The sequence below is a fragment of the Podarcis gaigeae genome, assembly GCF_964106915.1.
Source record: "Podarcis gaigeae genome assembly, chromosome: 15".
Classification (NCBI taxonomy): Eukaryota; Metazoa; Chordata; class Lepidosauria; order Squamata; family Lacertidae; genus Podarcis; species Podarcis gaigeae.
The window spans coordinates 10,293,631-10,314,919 of record NC_139692.1 but is presented as its reverse complement, the minus strand read 5'-3'; the positions used below and the strand labels follow the sequence as shown (position 1 = coordinate 10,314,919).

Sequence of the window (21,289 nt, the reverse complement as noted above, 5' to 3'; positions counted from 1 at the left end):
CTAACGTTCTTTGTATGAGTAATGGATCTTTAACATAAAGGGGGCAACAACATCAGAACGCCAACTGTAAGTTGAAGATGACAGTGTAGCCAAGTGGACTGAACATGAGTAGAACAGCATCCATTACAGTTTTGTTTTTTTCTCCTTTGGATACCTTCCATTTCACAAATATACATTCTATGAGCACATCAATCATGACCATCTCAAAACATTACATGCACAAATACTCTAATCACATGTCAGTCTTGAAAGGAGTTAGTGGTCATTATTATTGTTCTATTCTAAGTTAGAAGCATGCTACTTAAAAGCGCTTGCGGAGCCAGGTTGATTAACCTGTAGAAAGCACCAGCAATAAATAGAGCTCAGCCACCGTAACCTGTGCTATGCTTGGAAAAAATACTAGTGATCAGACTTAAAAGATCAGGTTGGGCTTTACTGGAAAACCAAATTTCAAACATGGCTCAGCACACACACCCTCATCTGAGCAACATACATGCACCTTGCAACCAAGGGTCTCACCATTTCAGTCTCTTGATTAGATGTGGGAATAAACTCCAAAGCTTCCTCGTCATGATCACTGAAAGTCATTGGTTCAGCTACTCTTAGGATTTTAGGGCAAGCTGCATAGCTAAGGATTACAACTGAACTGAGTGAGGAAATACCACAAGACTTGCCTGAAGGCTTTTGAAAAACCACCCCGTTCCTCCCCAGTAGCATCACTGCAGAACTCTTGAAGTCTGCTGAATCAAGTCACTGCAGTTCCAAGCAAGAGACCTACTGAACACTGGGGGTCAAGGGATGCTAAAGGCAAGGAAGAAGGCCTGTTTACGTGACTCGAAAATAGTCCTCATTTCCTCAGAGGCAAATAATAGACACTACTAACCTACTCAGAGCCCTTAACTACTGAACTCAAAATTAACAGTAGAAGAGAACAAACTGGCTTGTATTGCACATGTAACACCTTGTGCCTACAGTGGTAAGTGACAAGGGACAGAACTACTTTGCTGCTGTTCAATTTTTAAAAAAGTGATCATTATAAAGGAAACTTAAGACCTTTCCCTTCAGACTTAGTGAAGCAATCTAACTAGAAGCTGTGAAAGTGAGAGAGGAGGAGCTCAAGCAATGCGGCACTAACTGCTCTCGGAGCCCTCACCCAGTTTATCTGCGGAAGTGATAATATCGGCTGGAACGGAAGAGTCCAGATCAGCATCCAAGATGCCCAGTGGGTCGAGCTGTGCTACATGATGCCCTCGAATCTATGAAATGGGCCAGGAATGAAAAGAAAAGTGGATACCAGAAGGGGGGTGGGGAGGAAGGGGATGGAAAGGAAAGGGGTATAAAAGTTAAAATTACATTAGAATTAATTTGCAGAGTAATTCTCACCGACGTTTGGAGAATCAGTTACTGCCGATTCATCAAAATTTACACAACTAATGCCGAGAGGATCAAGCTTGGCAATGTGGTGACCCCTGACCTAGAAACAACAACAAAATTAGTCACAAAGCTGGTTATCAATCATGTTTCACATTGCAGATTTTCTCTAATGCTATTGTTTCAAGTTTACAGAGATCAATGCAAATCTTAACACTGATCTCATTTTACACCATATGTCAGACTGGAACCGAACTTTTCTTAAACTAAAGGAGTAAAAATACTGTAATAGTACAAAAACTCAGTGGGGCAAAGGGATATCCATGATAAATATTCACTTAGAAATGTGGAAAGTGCTGAATACATCTGTTAAAATGCTGCTTATTTTTGTAAATTTATTCCCAGAAAACATCTTTGTGGCTTACATTCAAAAAGATGTAGCCCATGATGGCTCGGTTTCATGTCCTTATTTTAAATATTAGATGGGATCTTGAAGGACATGATTGTACTGCTTATTAGATGCAATAAGTAAAATAAGTAGTGCCTTTATGATGTTTGCTGATATATTTCCTCAGCCAGTCAAGGGATGAACATACCTAATTAACACATTTGTCTGGAAGTGACCTTGTTGAGATTTATTTCTTTTCTATTTCACTCCACCTTTGCATTTCAATTAAAAATCCTCCATGAGGCCCAGCTTCAAGAAAATATATTGCTTTTAGGTATTGTTCTTCTACAGAAACATGCTTGCTCCTTCAAAAGTTTTCTCTGTATTAAACTTCCTTGTGCCCAAGTGTGTTTTATTTGGGTCAGGCAAACTGACAAGTGAGACATTAATCAGCAAGAATTTCAGCCCAGAAGCTTGGCTTTTCTGGAGAAGTTTTAGTAAAATTATCCATATGAACGATGTAACCAGTAACTTTTGGAATTTGAAGCTTAATCACTATACAATAAACTAAACATCTGCTTAATGTAAATATGCAGGACCTAGATTTCACTTTCACTTCTTGCGTTATCATGTTTTTAAAAAATTGTCAGAATTTAAGTGCTTTACCATTCACAAGCCAAACTACATATTTTTTACATTATTCTTGTGAAGGTTGTATTATTACTGGATGATTTAAAAAAGACTGCATCTAATAGGCTGCTCACTCTTATTTGTATTGTTTGAGCAATAAAACATTATTATTGGTACAGTGGTGCCCCGCAAGACGAATGTCTCGCAAGACGGAAAACTCGCTAGACGAAAGGGTTTTCCGTTTTTTGAGCTGCTTCGCAAGACGAATTTCCCTATAGGCTTGCTTTGCAAGACGAAAATGTCTTGCAAGTTTGTTTCCTTTTTCTTAACACCATTAATACAGTTGCGACTTGACTTTGAGGAGCAACTCATAGAACGCAGTGTACATAGTAGCCTTTTTTGAGGTTTTTAAAGACTTTGGTGATTTTTGAAGCTTTCCCAAAACTTCTTTTGCAGCCATTTGGTAAGTTAAGCTTTTAAAACTTTTTTTTGGGGGGTTGGATTTTGGGTTGGGGTGTTTGGAATTCAAGGACTTGGTATTGGGGAGGGGTTTGCAAGAATCTGGAAGCTTGTGGTTTTTTTCCTGCATTTTTATGATTTTCTGTGACCCTTGGGGCACTCTGCTGTTTTTTTTTTTAAAAAATCTGGATTTGAATTTCTGTGTGCTGGGTGGCTGGGGGAACAGTTGGGGAGGGGTTTGCAAGAATCTGGAAGCTTGTTTTTTTCTGCATTTTTATGATTTTCTGTGACCATTGGGCCACTCTGCTGTTTTTTTAAAAAAATTATGGGTTTGAATTCTGAAATGCTCTTTACAGTATGTGTGACTTTAAAGAGCACTTAATAAACTCTTGTTGTACCAAATTTGGCTTTGTTTGGACTTTTTTTGACCATAGGAACGCATTAATTGATTTTCAATGCATTCCTATGGGATTTTGTGCTTCGCAAGACGAAAAATTCGCTAGACGAAAAAATTCGTGGAACGAATTAATTTCGTCTTGCGAGGCACCACTGTATCTGCCATGGATTAGCAGAAACATCAGAGACCAGATGCCTCAGAGACCTCAGTCCCTTTGCTGCTGTTTAGTTCTGATTCATATCATTGATTTCCTCAGCAGCAGCCAATTATTACATCTATTTCCATTAGAACCTCCTCCTAACTAGTAAATCTTTTCTGATACAGTATTTGTGGATGTGACAAATAATTAAACAACAGTTATCTGTGGATGATAGCAACAAAGTCATACTCATATTAGACCAAGTTGGTTATCACCCATGTATACAGAGAGAAATCAACAAACTTGTTACTTAAATTCACTGATTTCAATGAGTCCACTCTGAGCACGACTAACATTATCACCCTCTCTAGTGAAGAATCTTACCTGTTTCCTTGTTTGTTTCCAGAACTTGAAGAGAAAGATATAGGAAAAGAAACTGCAATGGGGAAAAGCTGTCCCAAGGAGTATAACATTCTGAAGGATACAATCATTTTAACACATTCTTTTCACTTGTATATTCTGATCTTTTTCAGGCATATGGGTAAAAGCACACCACTGTGTGACAATCATTTAATAGGAGACTGTTTTTATCAAGGAAAATTGATACAATTTGCAAAGCTTTAAGTTCAGTAGATATCACATAGCTTACAATTAGATGTTTGAGAAATATTTTCAAGCTTCCATACTCTTAGGGAACTATTTGACAGCCCTTTCATGTAGTTTTAGTAAAATTATCCAAGTTCTAAAATTTTCATTTTTGTGTGTGTACTTTCACCCAAATTAATTTTCTAGCTATTATAATCTTTAACTCTGCTTTATCTTTCATGATTCCACACAACCCAGCTGCACAAAGCAGCAGCTGAATAGAACCGTCTGCTGCTATATAACACGTCTTGTTCCTGAAACCCGGCCAAAGCCAGGCTGATATTTGCAGCGCACATTTTGGCAAACCATGATCTACTTTCAGTTTTGGACAAATGCTAGATGTAGCAGGTTGGTTTATCTTTTTTTGATACTCTTAACAATAATCTAACAATCTTGTGTATTTTGAAATCTACTTGAGGTTAAAGGGTAGGGATTTTCTTTTTAAAAGTAACATTAATAATGGAAACTTTTTTGAGACCATGGATTAGATAACGAAAATCACACATTTTCTAAACACTAAAATGGCAGTGTTATAACCTTATGTGGTAGGCTTCCAATAAGCTTTATGTGGTGACAGCAATAGGCCAGTCTTATCATCTCAAGCTTTCATAGCCACAGGCTACCTGATCTGTGTGATGCTCTTCTTCCTAAAAGTGAGGGAGATCAACTCTCCAACAGCCACTGAGTCTCCCACTGGTGTGTGGGTACACAACATCCCTCATTCCATTTCTGATGACCAGCTATAGCTATAGCTTACCATAAGAAGGCAGATTTGATGCTTACACCCACTTCATTTCTGCACATAACCTCTCCTGAGCAGTCTACTGTTCAAGAAAGAAATTTTGGTGTATAGAAAGTTTGCCCATGTACTCACATACAGAGTGTAATATAGCTCAGCCTGGGCCTGAAGTGGCAAATCTGTATCTGCCAGTGTGGGGTGCAAGGCACTCGCTGGTAGAAGAACTCTTACTCCAGTTTATTTTCCCTAAATTCCTATCAATGTTCAATTCTTTAAGTCTTATTTTGGAGGCAAATACACACACACACACACACACACACACACTAAGAATCTCTCTCTTTTAAACTTGGGACTGGCAAAAAAAGAGTGCTAGATGTTTACACATCAGAAAAGAAGAGGTTATCTTACCTGATAGGCCCTAATAAGAGACTGGACTGCAAGATGATCTTCAACCAGTTTATCTACATTCGGCTGTGCTTGAACCAGAGACTGTGCGTGTGTTAGCGTTGATAGGCTGGTACTTAATGGAGGGGGGCTTTGGTAAGCAGTACCTGGAGCAGCTCCAGCATTGGCATTGCGAAAGAATATGTCCCATGACTAAAAAAAGAATAAAACATTTTTTTAGAGTGAGAATTACCTCTTCGAACTGCTTAGTATGTTTTTCAACCATGTCAAATATTTTCCTGCTACTATGCACATTGCCAAAATGATATTCAAATTGTGAACTTCAATAAACAGAGCACTGCAGTTTTGAATTGTAGAATTTAGATCGGGAAAATGATATGGGGAGAAATAGTTAAATAGCACAATTGCTCTGATTGATTTTAGACCCATCATTGCTACTTTTATGTAAACCAAAAAAATCAGATGTTCTGGTAAAACATTTCATGCAATATATAGTTTTGGTCATCAGTTGCTCTTATGATGAGACCACATACCATTCTTTTCTTTTTCTTTTTTTAAAATAATTTTTATTAATTTTTCCTTTTGCAAATTCGCCATCTCAAACAATTTTCACAAATTTCAGCTTTTTGGACTTCCACCAGCTTCTCCGCCAATCATCCATATTTTCCATTTTTACACATTCTCTATATTTGATATTGCCATTTAATATTATCCTTACAGTTCTATTTCATTTTTACAATGCACCTTTAACTTCACAAAGCCTCTTTAAATCCCACTAGCGTTGTTTGTTCGTCACATATGCTCACATACCATTCTTTTCAATGTCCTGGGTTCCCCCAGATCTTCTAATGAGCAAAAAGCAAATGCAAAAGCAACATCTTGACTCAGTTACCATTTTCCAGGAAAAGGACGGGCAACCAAACACAAAGTATGCATACACATGCATGTGCCCGTGAGAAAGAGCAGTAGGTAAGAAACCAAAACAAAACAGTCTTTTCCATTCAGTAATTTGGAATTCGGCCTTATCTGTTGCTAGTTAGGAAACAATGGCAATGTCTGAGATATGGTTTATCTGATTTCTAGAAAAAACCAACCCCTTAAATCTCTAAGGGATGTAACAACTCTTCAGTATAGCAATAACCTGTAATATTAGCCATTATAGTTAATAGTTAACTTTGTGACTTCAGCCTGAAGGAAATAGCACCAGCAAATGGTATCTAAAGTTATTTTCAGGTCAGACTAAATTCTAGAGACTGTCCTATCCATGCTAATTGATGAATAAGTAGAGGTGACTGCCAACTATTAGCTGTGAGATGCCGCATATAAAACAGGTTAAGGCTCAACTATTCATTAAGACATTATTCAGTGCTTCCCTTTTCAGTGACCTAAAAATAAAAAAGGAACCGATTCATTTCTTTACCCAGTTGTCACAAGTCTCAAATGAGTTTGTAACCTGCACACTTAACCCATCATTAGAATTCCAGAGAACAACCCTCCACCTACCAAAGCTAGAGAGGAAAAAAAGTGTAACAACAGTATTTAAGCATAGCATGTCCTTACCAAATGTGTCAATTACCGAAGTCACAAGATCTATACAGTACAGCATGTTTTCAGCTGGTACAGCATGAGTGCTTGGCTCAAATTTAATTTCTTCTAGGTATTTAAGTCAAGCCACTTTTACTTAGCCTTTGCTCCCATCTATAATACTGTAATAATACCGATTTACATTTTAGGCTATCGTTAAGGTTTACAAGAAAATAAAAAGTGTGATGCAATAATTAGGCACTATAGATACCATTAACTGCTACTTAGAATACAGTGGTACCTCAGGTTAAGTACTTAATTCGTTCCGGAGGTCTGTTCTTAACCTGAAACTGTTCTTAACCGGAAGCACCACTTTAGCTCATGGGGCCTCCCGCTGCTGCTGCCGCCGCGCCGGAGCACAATTTCTGTTCTCATCCTGAAGCAAAGTTATTAACCTGAAGCACTATTTCTGGGTTAGCAGAATCTGTAACCTGAAGTGTATGTAACCTGAAGCGTATGTAACCCGAGGTACCACTGTACAAGTGGAGAACCTTAAAAAAATGTTGTGGTTTATTTCCTAACAGGGCTCCAGCAAGATAGCTCAGTCATCACAGTGTGAGACTCTTAATACTAGGGTCGTGGGTTTGAGCCCCACATTGGTCCAAACACTCCTGCATTGCAGGGGGTTGGACTAGATGACCCTCGTCGTCCTTTCCAACTCTACAATTCTATGATTTTACATAGGGCTGTTCAAGGCCTGTAGTGGTAGTGAGGAAGATTCACCCAAGCACTTCATTGCTAAGGGAGAGAAAAGTTTCCGAGAAATCTCCCCACTCCTCCAATTTGGAGGTCCTTGCTAAATTCTGACACATTTGGTTTTAGTGTTGCAAGGAAGCTTGACATCCACAAATCTGCAGAAAAACATACCTTTGCAGAGTCCTGCTGTTTATAGAAAATGAACCTGGCTTGCCAATGTTTTGCCTCAAGTAGCAAGGAAGCATAGTCCCTAGCTAGTCCACATTCTGTTGCTGTTCTTCATGTTTTCACTCAGGTATCCCTCAGGTGCTGTCACAGCCAGATGGCTGGGAGTTGCATGTGAATGAGGCAACCAAAGGCATCTCTCCATTAGGGTCCGTGTCTATAACTGTGTGTCAAAGGCAATACAGTACCAACAGCAATAAACTGTTATTGGCTGTTCTACCTACACTCCCACTGTTTTCCTCACTTGTTCTCTACACACTTGGATGGTGTTTCACCTGTCATCTTCTTAGCAATAACAGTATTTATAGAAAGATTGAACTTTATCTCTTTTTCTTGTGCACACCCATCCTACCCTAGGTCCCTAGGCTATTTACTATAAATTGTCAAGGCCAACAGGCCAATCTGCTCACTTTCATCCTCTAATTCCTCACTCCCCACCCCAACTGACACACACAACATTCTGTAGGAAAAACAGACATCCTTTGATTTTTAATATTATAATATTATATAATATTATAATAAGAATAAAAGGAAACAAAAACATCCATCTAGTCTAAAATTATAGAATTAAAAAAATGATGTAAGGTTTTAAATTGTCTTGAGAGCTGTTGTTCCAAAACATAATCTCAATTTGACTTTTAAGCTAGTACCTGGAAAAGTAAACCAATTTAATTAATAAAGTGATATCTTTAACACTATCGAGCTATTCCAAGATTTGTGTGATTTTTTTTTCCAGGTTTGCAGGCTCCCTCTTTTAAATTGACAAACTAATGGGCAAGATTCCTCTAATGAGCCCAGCCAGCATTTCAGCTTGCCAGACACAACAATCCTCTCTCTACTTCTCCTGAACTTTATTTTGGGATTTCTCCCAACCCCCTCAAAGCCAATTTCCACAGGGAGGGATGTCCTGTCCTTACCCTGAAAAATCCAGTAAGTAAAAATAACCCATCATACATCTGAAGTAACAGATATGGAAGAATGTGAGCATTTTTTAAAAGGGGGCTCTCTGCCACATGCATGGCAACGTTTTCAGTGGGTGGCCTCTAACTCACTCTTAATTTCTTCTTCACCGGAGTACAACAAAATCAAGAAGTATCAATTTATTTGCATCTGCCTCAATGATTTTGACACCACTTATTCTTGTTTCTTTCTTCTCATGGTAGGTGCAATATGTATGGCTAATTAAGTGGTTATTTCAGTGAATATTCTCAGAAATTTATATTAGATTTTAAACACAAAAAGGTTAAACTGCAAGCTTACCATGCAAGCTTACTATTTGCTATCTGAGCCCTAATGCAATAATGCAAAGCTACCCTTTACCTCATGGGACGCGGGTGGTGCTGTAGTCTAAACCACAGAGCCTAGGGCTTGCCGATCAAAAGGTCGGCGGTTTGAATCCCTGCGACAAGGTGAGCTCCTGTTGTCCGGTCCCAGCTCCTGCCCACCTAGCAGTTCGAAAGCACGTCAAAGTGCAAGTAGATAAATAGGTACCGCTCCGGTGGGAAGGTAAATGGCGTTTCCGTGCGCTGCTCTGGTTCGCCAAAAGCGGCTTAGTCATGTTGGCCACATGACCCGGAAAAACTGTCTGCGGACAAATGCCAGTCCCTCAGCCTGTAAAGAGAGATGAGTGCCACAAGCCCAGTATCGTCCGTGACTTGACCTAATGGTCAGGGGTACCTTTACCTTTTACCCCTTACCTCAGAGCAACTGTTCTGACATTTCAAGAAAGTTATCGTATATGAAATATTTATAGATAGATAGAGTTAACTATTATCTAAGGAATGCATGTTCACCCCCTTAGCATACATCTTCACTGCCTTAAAAAACAAACAAAGTGGGGACAGGCTCCCCAACCTCCATTTAACAATTATGCCCGTATAAAGATCACACTCTTGTTATAGGGTGATGCGATCTGCCAACATAGCAACTTTCTCTTTTGCACTGCCACTGCAGTCTCTTCTCCTCCCATCTGCCAAAGAAACTGAGAGAATGCCTGCACAAGCACTTTAGCTTACAGGGCTCAATATTTTGTTTTACTAATTTGATTCTGGATTTCTATCAACAGTATAATTTTCATTATTTGTAATCTACCCTCCATTTTATGGTTTTCACTTTGTAACATATCACACACACCTATAAGTTCATAAAATAAAACACCATGCAGTATCCTTTACAGTTCTTATTCATAGTCACAACCACCATCGTCACAACCTTCATTGCTCAACTGGAATTACTAATGAAACTCAGTCAGATGGGCAGGGTACAAATTATTATGATAACTTTCAGAAAAACTTCACTGTGCAGAAATATTGGCTATGCAACAGTTAATGATCACTCACTAGCCTAAACTATGATGAAACTACAGAATGGTTGCTTTACCAGAAATCTTTTTAAAACAAAGCTGGGAATTCATATACAGCTTTTGAAAACAGTGAGTACTTCTTTTGTTAAAATTATATAAAATTATAAAATAAAATTATATATTTAAATTATATATGCACAGGAAAGTGCAACACATTATGCACTGCTGCTAAAGTTTCCTGCACCAATTGCACCAGAAGTAATGCATAAAAGTGCACATATATATTTTCCAGACATGGACACAAGGGTGTTTAAGACACCTGTATTACTTTCACATTCAAAATAGTTCTGCACTAGTTTTCTGCGGCAATAGTAACTTCTTGTTGTGGTTTAAATTAGTTTAGCTTACCAGGATTCTATTACCAGTGGCTGCAATGCAGTATGGATTAGTTGAAAAGGAGCTCAGCTGTGAAACTATTAGACTAATTATAGTTGTGTTTTGCCTTGCTCTGAACTACTTTCTAGCTCTCTGTATCCCATACACCATTTAAGTTATTCTAGTACTTGTTCTTGATCTACCTCCAATCTGGCCTTATGCGAACCCAGATTATACTGTGCCATTGCCTTGGCAACTGTCCTGTCATAGCTAGTTCTACAGTAAGCCAGCAGTTCCGGTTCTGTATGCAAGCACTCTTTGACCTTCAGACAGGCAACTGGATTTCATTAAATGTTATCTCAAGAGACATGGACTACTCTCCCCGATAAAAGTTTAGAATTCCTAGGTGTTGAAAGCATTTTGAGTGGTGAACTCATAGCAGCTCAAAGGTCAGGGCACACACCAATACAATGTCATTATGCTGCAATGTGTACAGCCCTGCAGTAGAAAGGTTCTTTCCTATGGGTATGTTCAGCAGATGGGCCTCAGAAGTGCATTTCTTCCAAACTCATGAAAGAAACCAGTTCCAGTAGAGATAAGGATTACAGAGCTTCAGAAACAGGTTTAGCTATGAATCTCAGACTTGCGATTGACCTTCTTTGGTATTTAGGGAATCCAGAAAGCAAGTTACCATAAATATTAGTAAATCACCTCACTGCCATGCCCTGATAGATAAATCTAATGAGCTTATTATAGCTTACTTGCCTAGATATCCATATAGTAGGATAATATCTGGTATATTTATGCTTTAATAGAAAAAGAGCAAATAAGACATCTGTGTAATTTAAGAAAGCTAACCTCTAGAGGAGATTTTTACCAAAGGCTACCAAGCAAGTCTCTATTGACAAACTAGTTAACAAAAGAATGTTCTGTCTGTCTTACACAGAGGGTGCTTAGCTTTTTATCATCTAATACTACCATCTAATACAATTTTTAAAACCAACCCATAATGCAAACTAAAAAGTGCTGGTAACACTAAGCCAGTGGTGGAGTGTCTCCAGGCCACTGGGGACATGCGCGCGTGTACATGGGCGTGCCCAGGGGGAGAGCACAAACGGAGTCCACCGCCGTGATACCAGCTCTGAGTGGCAGCTCCTCTCCACAAGCATTGGTTCCTCCAATGTTGGGAGAGGAGCACCGGGCTGGGACATGCTGCAGGCATTTGCTACACACACCCTCAAAAATTCATGCCCGGGGCCATGGCTCCTCTGGCACTCCCCCATGCTGTGCCACTGCACTAAGCACAGAACAGCCAACTGCAAATAGCAGAGACCAAGGTCAAACAGTCCAGTTGCAACTACACACGTCAAGTAATTTAGCATTTGTTTCCTTGTTTCGGCCTCATACTATATCACTTGCGTCACATGGGGCTACCGATGAATAGCTAACAAATTATTTGCACAGCATTGACAGAAAAAGGGCACCAAGCTGGTTCCCCACTTGAAGGCAGCTGTGGGAGTGAAATATGTTTACATGAAACCATGAACACTGCCGCACTTTAAAGCTGCATGTCATGGATTATTTATACCAGTTCACTGGTGTTCACTGTTAAATACGCAAAGAGGGAATGAATGTTCATTGATGGTTCAGCATAATATAAATTTGCGGAAATGAAGTCAGATGCTTTCTCAAACATATCAATATTTAAGTACGCTGAGACAACAGGCTAGCATGTGTGTCTTCTCTGGGTAATTATTTTTTAAAAAAACATTCTATGCTGTCAGTTGCTCTCCACAGCATGGACAGAAAAAGGTATGTGATAGCAGATTCTGCATCAGATTCTAGAAACTATTTAATACCTCCCATTCCATTATTGGCATGCATTAATTTCTACTGGGTATGTACTATGATCAAAGTATTTTGCACTTCTCTGTATACATGTAGCTACTCCAAAACATGAAGTCTTACTTAAAAGGGCTTGGGAGCATGACATTCAGATAATGGATGTACTTCAACTTGTAGCAGAATAAATTAGGAGTCATGTGTAGCTTTATCTTAGCAGAAAACAATGAAGCCATAATTAAAGCTGTTTCTCAAATGTGATAAACAGCTAGCAATATAAGTCACGATTCATGCAGTATGACCAAGTTTAAAATAAACACACAGACAAGTTAAATCCATGGCTTAAAATGACAGACACGTGAATGTGGTTGTTATTTACACTATAAACAGAACTGTTCCTATACAAAAGGAGACCTGTCTCAATTACTTCAAAAAGGAACATCAACAGCAGCTCAGCAATTCCTCAGTGGACATCCAAGAAGAGGAGTTCATCCTTCTTTATATCCATGCCAAAGCCAAGAAGATTCCTCAGGGGGAAGGCAGTCATAAACTTTCCAAATTCATTCCGATGTTGATTCTCTCAGTGCTATTCTTTGTCAGCCGAGCCATTTCAATTTTTGCACAACTGAAACTGACTGGATTCAGAAGGTTTCCAGGTTCTTCTTCAAGTTGTCAAGTTGGAGCTCACTCTGACAAAATGCACTTACCTGAAGACATGAGAACCAAAGTGTAGAAGAACAGGCTTTATTCTAGGGAGGCTGCTCCTTACCTTATGTACACTTTTGGGATTTTCCAACCAAGCATAGTACATTTCCTCCACATAGTTTGAACTAGTCCCACTCAAAAATGGCTCAGCAGCAACAGGTGCACTGTAGCACCTGATTTGTTGAAACGTCCTTGGCGCTGCTGGCTTGTTCTGAGAAATTGTCTTAACAGTCTGTGAGGCTGTCAGAGGCCTCAGTTTAGTAGCACAAGTCCTTAAGTGAAACATTTTTGTTGTGAAGCAGACAGGCTCCTGTTGGGAAAGAAGAAATAATGATTCAGTCATAAAATTAAAAAAAATGCACAGGTTGAAAAGATAATCATTCATCTGATTAATCATGTTTATCTGTTGCAAAATCTATACTAAAGATCCATAGCGAAGTTAATATCTTGATGTTCACTTAGTACATCAATAGCAAAGTAGGACAAGCTAAAACTTGCTGCTGGAGAAAAGGAATGAAAGGTACAATCCCTTGCACAGTTTAGTACACTGTTTTAAGGTGCTTTAGTCTTTGTTGTATTGTGATCAGTGACACAGGAACACTTTAGACAATTTAAATTCCAGATAAAGGGATAAATTGTTGAAATTGACCAACAATACTGCTCAGTGACAAAGCCAATAAGTCAAGCATTATCACAGTGAATGACCGTGAGAAAGACAACTTCTAAAATAAACTCCGGAAGATATAGGATCTACTCAGGCAGAAAAGAAGCCCTGCAGGATCAGATCAAGAAACTATTTAGTTCAGCATGTTACTTCCAACCCTGGCCACCCTGTGCTTCCCAGAGAATAAGAAGCTGCCTTATACTAGATCAGATGTATTGATCTCGCTAGTTCAATACTGTCCAGTCTCACTGACATCAGCTTTCCTAGATTTGGGGCAAAACTCTTTCACAGCCCTGCTGTTGTTTAACTGAAGATGCTAGGCACTGAACTTGGCATATGTGTATCAAAGTTACTGGCATTTAGTTTCCACAGCCTGCAGTTCTATCCTGTCCCAACATTTTCCACACAGTGTTAGAAACTGAGATATAAAAGCTAGGAGCTAAACGGCACCTTAAACCTAGGTTATGGGTGCAACAACAGAATGTCTAGGTGCGCTTTTTTATAAAATAAACTGCAGCTAAAATTCATGTTCATTTTTCACATGGCCTAGTCCTTCCCCTGCCCACCCCCCATCCCCTAATATTCTTAAGAGGGTCTCTTCTCCAGTCTTCAGAGAGTAGCTGGAAGTGGGGAGGCAGAAAAGGTCCTTCTTTCCTTCCACTCTGCAGTTTTAATCTGAAATCTTCGATGCAGTACTGCGCCCAGAGCTCAGAAACTGCTCGCGCTAATGAAATTCCCTGTTACAAAATTCGCCTTAGAACAGTGGGAGTTTCGAATACTGTTTCTATGTTATCAGCCCAAGTTTCTTCTGCAAAGGCACTATGGATGTAGTTATTGTAAAAACACCATACTACCCCTCAGAATGCATTCCACAGTTCTCTGCTTACATCAGCAAGGTCATCACAATGTCAAACTTTGGAAGATCCAATCTCTAGGACAGGAAACCAAGTGCAGTAGAATGCTCTTTGAATCAAATAATGCTGAGCAATGAGGAAGAGCAAAGTAGCCAATACTGTATTTAACTAATTACTTCTTTAAAATCTTCACTATTCTACTGACAAGACCTGCATTTTGAACAGCTTTGTTTTCTAAAAGGTGGAAAGTAGCAAAGCAGCCCACGCTGGACACAGATTAGTTTTGAAGATTTGCTCCTTAAGAATAGCTCTCTGCCAGTCTGAAAGTAGATTATTACTAATGGCATCTACAGCACAGTATTCATGTAACATCTTTAGGGTAACAAAATACAAAACAATTTAATTAATGTATTAATGAAAACTAGCTATTTTATTCAGTAATCCTGCTTGAACAGGAAACAGAAAGGGAAACATTTTATGAAGATAACTATAGTATAGATTCTGATGCTGTAAATGATTTCACAGCAGTTTTAAGACGGGAAATGCAAAACATTGAACAATACCCTGCTACTATAAGATTTATAAGAAAGAGGTTCAGTTACATAAATTCTTATTGGAGGTATTACTCCATTCCTAGTTATCAAACACAAGTTTTACTAGCACAGTGTTAACCTCTTCTTTTAAAGCCAATTGTGGCTGTGTAATTAACCAAAGTAATTATACTCACAAATCATTGCTTAGTTTAGACGAACTATACAGCTAGGATCTCAGTCTGTGACAGTAGAATCTTAGGAAAGGGGTTTGAAGATTGGGTTAAATTTTAGGATTAAAGGATTGAGGATGGTGTGGAAGAAGTGGAAGAAACTGCATGGATAAAGAAATGAAGGACTACTAGAGTACTTCCTTCAGAGTAAGAATGTGTGGCTTCCTTTTGATATTGGTTAAATAACACCAATAACAAGTGTCACAATCTCATTCAGTGTACTATTTATCTATTTATTCGATAAAATTTATATACTGCTTGATCGTAAAGCAACAGAGGCAACCTCAAAGCAGTTTTAGAACAATGATACTTGGTCACTTTACACAGTGCTGGAACAAGATGTGTCAGCAGTGCATGGCAAGAACAAGTTCTTTTTATAGAGTGAGGAAGGGCAGCACAAAGTCAAAGAGCTAGAACTTTTCAGCAGCATAAGATATGCTAACAAGTTGCATAAAGTCAATTCAGCCATCCAGCAGTTCAATAAACTTTGTCAAAGATTGACCCATGGTCATTCTGTCCTCCTTATTCAACTAAATAGTTTCCATATATGAGACTTCTGCAACTTTCAGAGTTGTATGCATTCATTAGGGTAGAAGATCACTAATAATGACTTCCTGATTTGAAGATGTTTCTATTTTTCTAGTTACGGTGCACTTATGGTATTCAACTGTGTCAGGGTCGATAGAAGTTTTTTTAAAATTTTTAAGTGGAACTTAAAATGTAAGTCACATTGTATTACATTCAGATCGACTTTAAAGAACTTACATTTACGGTTGATGACCATTTCACATGGGGTACCCATTCCCACCTCCTGCCCCCCCAGTGGGGCGCATATAAATGCAGCACACCCTGCCCTTTTTGTGAAGTGTTCAGTGACGTTTTCAGGTCACTTCCGGGTTCGGTGCCGATCATGCATCTTTTGGACACACATCAATCAGTTCTTGTCTATATCTCATAAATTGAATCAATGATCAACCAAGCAGAAAAATTTGAGCTAACGTCCCCAATTTTTAAATGCTGCACAAATATCAGTACTTTAAAAACAAACAAACAAAAAAACTCCCCTGCTTTTCTATGAAAAAGAAAGCACTTAAAATCCCTTGCCATTACAGAATTAGGTTTATGATTCTTTGGACCCTGCTATAAGTACATGACCTATTTGGTGCCCTTAAACATGTAGATGAAGCTAAATAAATAATTATTTTGCTCAACAGCTCCTTGCTTCCAATAGATATGGTAAGTGCGTAACACACACGAGCTATTTGATAAAAGGGGTTTTTTTTTTAAAAAAATAATAATCACTTTTATTAGTTGCAAGACAATCTTTTTTGTTCTTTCACCCCACTTAGCAAGCATACGTATTCTGAGAATTATGACTTACAAAACTGAAGCCTTTGTTTTTAAAGAGGGTGTGTGTACTTACAAACAAAATAATAATTTAAATTCATGATTTAAACCCATATTTCCATAATCTGGTAATAACTGAGATGCGCTTTTCCTGGCTAAGCTATTTAGAATGATGAAATTCATCTAAGCCAGGAACAGCTAACTTATTTTGTGTGCTCTTGAACAACAGGAGTTTTCCGGCCTTACAACTTGGCTTCAACTGTCCAGCACAAGCTGAAAGACACTTGGGCACCCATCTCTCTCTTTGTCTTCACAAAGGCCTCTAGGACAATTTCTAATTTCCTGATATGTTGATATGGGTGACCTTATGAAGAGCCCCCCTCCACCTACCACAGCTTTTGTGAAATTGGCTGGAGAAACCCAGAGCAAAGTAGCGCCAACTAGCTTCACAAAGGTGGGGAGGATCTTCATGTGGATATTTAGCCAGGAATATACTTTTCTTCCGTATCATGGCTGAAAAAACTCAATCTAGTTTACCCCCCTAAAAAGAAGTCTGAAGATTGTAATGTATGTAATAGTTATACTGACCTTTTAAAACTATATTCTTGCAGCTTCTAGAAGCCATCAATGCGAGTTATCTGGGAATATTTGAATAAACAACCAACCACTAAACAAGCCAAACTTTGTTTAGTGATTGGTTAAGTAAAATAACAGCCACTGGTTAAGCAAGAGGTTGGTGCTATGATACATTATTTAGAATATTTATTCTAAAGATGGTGTTGAAGTATCAAGAATGTGCCAATGAGCCAACAAAGGAGTGGCAGCCTACTTTTTAAAAACAAAGTGTACAAGTTCAGTGAGTTGTCATCTCTTGTATGGTCAATTCACAGATAAGAGAATCAAAAAGGCTAGTGTACCTCCGCACTTTAAATGGTAAAGGTAACTACTGTGAACTGCAGATTCCTGCAGCAAATATAAAGAACACACAGTACATGTTCCTGAGACCCCTCAAATAGGCAGATGTTTCCCAGTGGATGTACAAAAGTGTTCGAGGACACATTATTTCAATGTTTGCTACAAGAAACACTAGTGTATGTACAGCAATTATGCTTGTCATGTAAATGTACTCTTATACAAAGAGAATCTGGTGCTTCAGTTTTACTTCACTCACTTAGGTTTTATTACTCAAGTCATTTTGCAGTGCTCTAGTCCTCACTGATGTCCAGCAGGACATGTCTCTTATATGGATAACAAATTATGGTGAAAGAATAATGCTCTCCCGCTATTTTATCTCCCATAATATCTATTTTATAACAAATTCTGTGTCCATGCAGAAATATATTTGTTAGGATTTCTTTCAAAGCTCTGCATCTGAACAAAGAACTCACAAGTCCCTCTTACTGAAATGTGTTAACTTAAAGAGTTATAAATTTCATGGAGGCTGGCCACAGGAACAAATGCAACCCTCTACTATCAGCTCAGAGTGAAACTTTTCAGAAAACTCTATGCCCAAATTCCTTCCTTCCACAGATCTGCTTTTGAGCAAAGATGAGGGCTCAGCTTTTCTTCATCCCGGAAATGGGGGGGGGGGGGGGCTGGGGAGGGAGAGGAGGAATTTGCAACTCCTTGTAGGATTATTATATGATAACCACCTCAACCACTAATCCAGTGTAATGCATTAGCTGGAAGCATAACAACAGGCTGTTATGAGAGCAGGAAAAAATACTTCAGCCCAAAGTTGGAAGTACGGTTTGTATGAGAGAGAAATCCCTAGTTTTGGCTATCTAAGAACTAACTGAAAACTGTCACAGAACTGACAGAAAAGTTTACAGCAGCACCTAAACAAAGCCCTGAATTCAAGATCACATTGTACATTGCTTACAATGCTTCATGAACCATCGTTTAATCAACAGAATCAGGATGGAAAATGTCAGGTCAACAGATTTCTTCTGACATAGATTTTACATATAGAACTCTATTAAAATTTTGACCACAGATGCAGAAGGTGGCTGACTCCTCAGACTGAATTATTTCTGAATGTTAAAAGAAGGCCTTCATCTCATGATAGCAACACCTAAAACAACATGGGGCATCTCAGCTGATCATAGCTATGATGGGAAAGTGCATTATGTGACAACTTCCTTCTCCATATCTCTAGGTACTGGGCCCCTCTAAGCTCAGAGGAAGAAGTCAAGTGCAGGGTTCCCAGACTTATAGTGGTTTGTGAGCATGAAACTGGGGAAAGCCAGTTCTAATTTGTACTTAGCCATTAAACTTATTAGGCAAAAAGCATAACAGCTGAAAAGGAAAAATAATAATCAATGACTACCTATTCACAGTGGCGTAGCGTGGGTTGTCAGCACCCGGGGCAAGGCAAGTAATTTGCACCCCCTAACCCGTGGATTTGCGCCCCCTAAGCCTAACCCCCAGATGTTGCGCCCGGTGCGGCCGGCCCCCCCTGCACCCCCCACGCTACGCCACTGCCTATTCACTTCCAAGCCCCATTTAAAAGGCTGGTGCTCACTTTTAAAACCCTAAAAAAGTTTGGAACCCAAGCACTTCATGCCTGCTCCCATACCAGCCTGCCTGCCTTCATAAGGTACCGGTGATTTGCCAATGACCTTCTCCAAATGCCACCTCCAACAAAGGGTAGTTACAAAAGAGGCCTGTTTGTCAGTTGGCAACCCAGGTACAGAATGGACCAGAGGATGGATGTGCTGGGGGGGGGGAAACCTGTATCGCCATGTTCATTACCCTTGCCTAACCATGCTACAAATCACATTTCAGGAGGCGGTTTGGGGATGGGGTGGGGTTGGTGACTGAACAGGTCTACAACTCTGTGCACACCCACCTGGAAACAGGTCGTACAGCGAGAACACAGTAGGACTAACTGAAGAAGTGTGCATGCACACGAAAGCTCATACCAATCACAAACTTAGTTGGTCTCTAAGGTGCTACTGGAAGGGATTTTTTTAAAAAAATTTGTTTCGACAGTGGGACTAAAGCAGGCATGCACAGGAGTGTGCTGAAAAAAGAAAACCTTTAGTAGTCCAAAGTACCTTTTTTTCTTTTCCCTTTTCTTTTTAAGAAAATCCTTTTTTCAAAGGGTAGCTTTCAAAAAAACAACAAAAAAGGCTTGAAGCACCCCCCAAAAAACCCCAAAATCACCCGTCGTTGTTTCCCACCCCCCGCCCCCGCAGACGTAATAGCCCTTGGCTTCATTGTCCGGGGTTTGAAGAGGGCCGTAAGCCCAGAGGCAAGGCAGCCAGGCACCCCCATATCCTCTCCACGCCCTCTAACCAGCCCGCCCGGCTAACACAGGAAACGAGGCAGGTCGGGAGAAGCCGGCAGCCGCCCGAGCCTCCCTCTCCCTCTCTCGCAGCCGCCCAGAGAGAACTCAGGGGAGTCCCGGCTTGGCGCGCGCTCCAGCTCCCACGTGGGCTTGAGGGGGGGAGGGGGCGCTCGCGCTCTTCCCGTCACCCCCTTCTCTCTCTCCCCACCCCCCGCTCGCCCGCGCGACCACGGCCGGTCACCCCATTCCGAACAGCGTCGCGCCAAGGACACTTCGCTCCCCGCTCCGAAGGCCAGGAAAGGCGGCGGCCCTCCTCACTTAGCCTCCCCGCCCCCAACCCCCCTCAGAAACCAAGGCCGCGCCGCCTCAGGCCCGCCGGAGCCCCCGCCATCGCCCCTCGCCCCTCTCTCAGGCCGTTACCTGCCAGCGCCTCGACGTTCTTACCCCCGCCTCACGGGCTCTGAGCTGCGCTTGACAGCGCCAGTCGCTGGCCCCACCCCTGCCGTCCGCCGCGAGCGTCACCCGGGCTGCGTCACCGCGCAACGCCGGTACGGCCTCGGAGAGACGAAACGTGCAGAGCGGCACCTAAGCGCTGAGTTTCTGAGGCCGTCACTACTGTAACTCTCCAGGTTCAGATCACCACCCCCGGAACACGGGATGGGGCTGATTTTTGGGGGGTCGGGGTGGGTAGGGGTAGGAACAGTATTTTGAACGCCCTAAATTCCCTGCCCCTGGTCTGGTTTCGGATGTTATGCACGGCATTGTATTTGTGTAAGCTGTCGCAAAGGGTGGGATCTGATTAATTAATTAATCAATTAAAATCAGTCAGTATTTTACTAATAATAATTATTTAAATTAATTAACCACTATTATTATTATTATTAGTAGTACTGCATCCAGTGGGGCTCCCAGAAAGTGTTGTTAATTACTTAATTAGTTACTTAATTACTTAATTAGTGCTGCAATCCAAAACTACACTTTCTGGGAATCTGGATTCAGCATTATTATGACGATTATTTAAATCTTTATTCGTTCCTCTCCTTTCAGAAGTGACCATATGTAAAGCCGCTTTATAGAAGCACTAAAACCAAGTATCACAAGCAACCCATGAAAGAACCTAAAAGCACCCGTAATAATACATTTCTCGACGGGTTTCTATGGGCAGCTCTTAAATTCTGCCCAGGAGAAAGATTAAAGCGTGGATTCCAATGACAGCCATGGATAAGTCTACCCTTTTTTTGCATCTCCGTGGAGCCAACCCGCTTCCTCCGATTGATCACATGAGGGGAAAACAAAAGCCCCTCCTTCCTTTCTCTGCTCCCCGCCATATCCGCAGTTGTAGAGGTAGAAACAACTTTGAGGGATTCCTGAACCCTTATTTACGGTACTGCAGCGCGCTCAGGTGTAACTCCTGCTGTCTTAAATGGTGCTTACTTTCTGCAAACGATCTCAGGAGATCTCTCTTGG

At 40.3% G+C, this 21,289-nt stretch overlaps 1 protein-coding gene across 5 annotated transcripts in view; it reads right to left on the bottom strand.

The window, feature by feature from the left end:
• Positions 1–20,375, bottom strand: part of OGDH (oxoglutarate dehydrogenase) — a 55,563-nt gene extending 35,188 nt beyond the window's left edge. For 2 of the 5 annotated variants that reach the window (XM_083713463.1, XM_083713465.1), the window contains exons 1-4: positions 20,243–20,372; positions 12,967–13,212; positions 5,177–5,365; positions 1,384–1,474 (exon numbers count right to left, since the gene is read on the bottom strand). In XM_083713463.1, coding sequence (XP_083569589.1) covers positions 1,384–1,474; positions 5,177–5,365; positions 12,967–13,188 — 502 coding nt within the window. In that variant the 5' untranslated portion in view covers positions 13,189–13,212; positions 20,243–20,372. Of the gene's footprint in view, positions 1–1,153; positions 1,257–1,383; positions 1,475–5,176; positions 5,366–12,966; positions 13,213–20,242 lie in introns of all 5 variants that reach the window. The other 3 variants (XM_083713464.1, XM_083713462.1, XM_083713466.1) reach the window with 3 other exon arrangements.
• Between the last annotated feature and the right edge of the window lie 914 nt (positions 20,376–21,289).